General features: G+C 42.2%; 1 protein-coding gene across 1 annotated transcript in view; it reads right to left on the bottom strand.

Annotated features, from left to right (window-relative positions):
• Nucleotides 1–4913: 4913 nt before the first annotated feature.
• LOC110448212 (probable serine/threonine-protein kinase dyrk1) overlaps nt 4914–5352 on the bottom strand; it is a 1588-nt gene continuing 1149 nt past the window's right edge. The window contains exon 2 of the mRNA XM_021494341.1: nt 4914–4939. Coding sequence (XP_021350016.1) covers nt 4914–4939 — 26 coding nt within the window. The remainder of the gene's footprint in view (nt 4940–5352) is intronic.

Below are 5352 nucleotides of genomic sequence, written 5' to 3'. Positions count from 1 at the left end.
CTGCTACGATACATATAGATGGCGCCATTGGTGAGCAGCGACGTCACCATACGACGACGTACTTTAGAAAATGGTGGCCAGGAATGACATGGTTTGATTGATGCGGGTGACCGGATGACCCTTTTCAATATACATGTGTATACCATAACAGTGTTCCCTGCGTCGTAACACGACTTTTCTATCGGCCAACTGAGGTAAAATAGCTTAAATTAGTACATATTCTTTAGTTTTCTTCTGACAGAAAAAGAGTAGGACAAAACAAGCTACAGTGTTATAGACGTGATAAGTCTTGTACTACACCATGGAGTAAGTATATATAAGAACAGTTAAACCCAATCTGTAATATACAGGTAATTACCCACACTGAGAATATAACAATAGCCCTGTAGTAATCGTATAGTCGTACAGATACCATCTTAACTTTCAACAAAAACTTCAATGTGCCAGGGCCGTCCGCACTCTGACATATACATACAAAGTTGTCAAGATGTAGATTATAACTCTCAGAAATCAGATATTTTCTTCTGAAATGTAGAACAACGCGACATTTAATATGTAGTTCAATATAAATGAAGGTACTTTTTGAAAGAAAAAAATCTTGAAAGTTATTTTCATAAAGACGGATAAGATTGCATGCAAGCGGTGTATTTTAGCTGAGAAAGGATTATATTGTTGCAGACATAAGATTTATACAATAGGGTTTTATATCTATTGAGAGCATTGAAAAGTTAACTTGAATTGAAATCGGAGTGGAGGTTGTTTGCGTTTTAAAATCGCAATGTGTGTGTTCAGATTGTTCATGAATGGCGATCAGTGCTACCATACGCCACAGATTTGCAATGTCACATTCGCCGTGAACTATTGCAGGTGTGCGCTCAATTATCAGAGTATATTTACCGCCCGTCTTTTTCAATGATATTCAATGTTAAAATCCTACTTTCCCTTCCAATGACATTGACAATTTCCAATGTCATGTTAATTACGCTGGAGACCCTTTGCGATCTGTTTGTATCACAAACCGGTCCAATTTATCGTCTATGTACCGCTCTCTCACAACGGGAAAGCCGAGTATTTACACGCCCGCGTAAATTACATGCTTTGACCACTTGCATTCGGGTGCATCTACGCCCATTTTAGGTCCAGCTTGGTGACTGTCGGGCCCCGTGTTGTCATACATCAAGGCTTTTAACCGAGTGGAGTGACTTCTCCTAAACGGAAACACTATACACGGACCTAATGGAGAAAAACAACGGAAAATAACTTCACAACACACAGAGTAACATCCGGAACTAGTTCATTAGGACAATCACGACTGGCGATTTAATTGTTATATTATATATATATATATATATATATATATATATATTAATCACGAAGACAAATACAGAAAGGTCGGGAAAATACAAGCGTGTTCTGTAACGGGCAACACATCATTTCGCGATCGCACACGCAAACAGATGATGACCGCAGGGACCTGATAATATGTCACAGCTATCTTTGGCCCTAGACCGAGCTCTTCAGAGTAAGTTTTACACATTTTCGGGGTTAACTATCATTTTGGGTGTCAAATTGATCTTAACCCCTAAAACGTGTAAAATCACGTTCAAAACCCACTTAGTTTAGGTCCAAATATAGCTGTAACAAGTTATCAGGTCCCTGTGATGATGACCACTGGGTAACGTGTGCCACATTACGCTACAGTACTGTTCGTGTTAACCGGTTTCATGCACAACGTGTCTTGTCACTCAACAAAAACACAAATACATGAAAAAGTTAAAATACGGCACATAGTGTAATCTTCTAGTACGAGTTATGATGGTATACCGTACCTGGACATATAATCTGGTGTCCGTCAGTCAGTCGTATACATACACCACCCAGAAAAGGTATAATAGACATGGACACGCTAGAGCATGACAGCACCACATTATATATACAACTCGGGTATATCCCACCCCTTCTCGCTAAGCTTTTAACCCCGTTTAATGCCCATCCTACCCTTTTTGGCCTAGCACTGTTTCAATATGCAAACCATTTAACGCACGGCATTTTTGTTAGGAATCTGACGCGAACCAGAAAGACCTGACGACGTTGCATGTCATGCGGTATTATATTGCCTCCCTTTCAGCTCCGTCGTACCAGCATGCAACAGTAACGGCGTAACGAGTTAGACCCAACAGGTGTCTGGGGTGTCGGTTCCAAAACACTTGCCGAATGCCTCCACACAGTAGAGGGGGATTGTCAGATGTAGTCACTTTTGCGTGTTCTCGAAATTAAACGCTGCTCGTGAGCGCCATCAGGTGAGAGAACGTAAAAAAATGATACTGTACAGGTTATTCTCGGTGACGGCCTGCTTTCAGACATAACCAGCATACCTAGGCAATAGTGAGCCTAATTTTTAAACCCCCGACGTACCATGACAGCGAGCATTGCGGAGAAAGTGTGGGGGGACCTTCAGCATCAGCTGTAATGACGTGCAGTATGGAAGCAGACGATACCATCGACCGCCATATGCTGCAATTTTTGGCATGTTTCCGGTTTACATGTATTTGTATTTCGTTTGTAATCTTAAAGTCTTTTGTCACCGGAGAACAAAGGAAGTGTACCCCTCCTGTCCACTTTACCAGTCGGGGACACATGCAGCACATCTTTATTGCTTTGTTTTGTGTTTTTTGATTGTAGAGATTAAGGACGATGGGAGCGAGGGTCGCGGTGTTGATTCGACCGGAACAGTTTCAGTCTGGGCTGTACTTTATCTGTAAGGGTGTCAATTTCATGCTTTATCCCCGCGTGTTAATTTCCTGCATTGAAACCATTTTCAGACGAACATTGCGTCTGGATATTATTGATTTTACTTGTTAAGACAATTACACAATACAGTGAATTTAAGATATGGGAGTAATTAAACATGCCTATCAGATTGTACCTACATCTAAGTGAAGACAATTTGTACATTTTTGTTCGCCATGCTGATACGCTATCGTAGATATAGCTATTGTGACACCAAACTTCGCCGATAAGAACGGACCCGGTTTAGTGTCTATCACGCGCGACATGTACCTATTAGTTCATCTCCCTATACAGCATCAACTAGCATGCGTCAAGCGTAGATCATTACTTCGTATGTTTTCTGCGGTATTATGTTACTTTTGGGGAAATTTAAAGTGCACGAGACATTTGAGTAACCTATCCATTGGCCGTGATCAATGACAGCCAACGACCTTTACGACCGCGCACCACCCCGCACTCTCCAACAGGTCGTGCTCGGGTCGCCAAAGTCTTGCGTGTAGTACATACCTGTTCGGCACGTGCATATAGCATATATACATGTACAATCAGTCATCTAGCCTGCAATGCACGTTCTTTACGCGTGTTGTGATTGGTGCCAGTGAAAGTCACCACCCATATGCCGCATGATACAGAAGTAACGACAAGCCAACAGTTTTTATTCAAAGATCTTAATTAATTAGTCAAATACATCAAAGAAAGAACACGTGTGCATGTTATTGTAATTGTGGCATGTATGTACCTTTGTCTACCTCAGTATCCCCTATAATTGTTTAAGTCTCTGTCCCTGGCAGTTAAAATGGTTATGAAATACCATTAGAACTGGGTTCCAAGCAGCGGAGAAGATAAGATAAACGACTCTATTGTCGAAGATTTTGGCAAACTTCTGGAGCCTTAATTCCGAGCTAAGCGAAGGTCGCGCCGACATAGCAATCGATGCTGACCCGTATAGTGGTGAAGAGAACTGCTACTATTTACGTAAGATGCCGGTGAAGTAACGTGTTCGCTGAACACTCCAGTGTCACAGGTCCCGAGCGCTCACGCCAGGCTCGAGTCGGGGGCTTTCTTGACAATACGGGCAAGACAAAGCTTGGTGAGCAGTCAAATGGACTTGACTGGTGGTTTTCTATGTAATCCGCATGTTCCGGTTTAGGGAGTTCAAGTACCGGAAAGGGATCGGACACGTGTGGTCAACTAATTTGGAAATCTACGTATGTCCATTCTTTTGGTCACTGGGTGTCATATTATATCATGAATCCCTACAAAAATGGATTGCTGATGTTTGGCGCGTGTCGTTAATGTGATGAGTCGCACGTGCAGTTGATGAATGGCCATAAAACATAATGAGCAGACAAATTGTCCACTGGTCCCCCGCTAGGGGAATATAGCGTATCATAGAATCCTGGCAAAACGGACGGTCGTCATAGAAATTATAATGACCAATCTATGGAACGTGTTGAAATAAGTGCCGCTTTAGCGACCATCTTCATTTATTGGTGGGTTAGATTGAAACGGAACAGCAATTAACATCATAAAACGCGTTCACGTGCGAAAGTATAACGGGCTCTGGTATCGGAATAAATACCAAAAATCACATAAATCATGTGAAGAGATCACACGGGATAATTCCATTAAATCGCGTCAAAGTGACGGACCTCGATGTCGCGAAGAATATCACGGTTGTTGTTTTACTCGACAGAGTGCTGTTTTCTTATCTCCTTTCCGAAATGGACAGGATATTGACTTTTCGCTATTTTTGTTTCCTCGATATCTTGGGGTCCGTAGATGGGTGACGATGATAAGGGAGATGAAGTTCTTTATGAATACTTGACCAGTTCCCTCGATCATGTCGCGATACAAGGCGTCGATTGACATATCCCGGGTTAGATTTATAGCACCATCACGTGACCTTGCGATAATTTGATTTCCTAGCATGATATCACACTGTCGCTAGTTTAATTAAGTTTATGGTTTATTGGAACAATGAATGTCGTCAATCGTGTCCTTATATAGGCCTAAAGAGTAACACAACTGGCTAGGGGCTTGGGGTACAGGGACAGAGAGTTGACATTACTGACCAAGGGAACCAGGATAACGCTATACTGAACAGGGGACAGAGAGTCACATTACTGACCAAGGGACCTAGAATAAACTGAACAAGGAACAAAGAGTAAAACCATATTACTCAAAGTGTGACTCTGAGTCACTCGGTTAGCATTGTTACTCTGAGTCACTCGGTAAGTATTGTTACTCTGAGTCACTCGGTTAGCATGGTTACTCTGAGTCACTCGGTTAGTATTGTTACTCTGAGTCACTCGGTTAGTATCGTTACTCTGAGTCACTCGGTTAGTATTGTTACTCTGAGTCANCAGGGGACAGAAAGTCTCACTACTGACCAAAGAACCCAGAATATACTGAACAGGGGACAGAAAGTCACACTACTGACCAAAGAACCCAGAATATACTGAACAGGGGACAGAGAGTCACACTACTGACCAAAGAACCCAGAATATACTGAACAGGGGACAGAGAGTCACACTACTGACCAAAGAACCCAGAATATAC

The sequence above is a fragment of the Mizuhopecten yessoensis genome, unplaced genomic scaffold, assembly GCF_002113885.1.
Source record: "Mizuhopecten yessoensis strain PY_sf001 unplaced genomic scaffold, ASM211388v2 scaffold3949, whole genome shotgun sequence".
In the NCBI taxonomy this organism is placed as follows: domain Eukaryota; kingdom Metazoa; phylum Mollusca; class Bivalvia; order Pectinida; family Pectinidae; genus Mizuhopecten; species Mizuhopecten yessoensis.
Note: the sequence above shows the minus strand (reverse complement) of the source record. Positions and strands in the feature narration are given on the sequence as shown.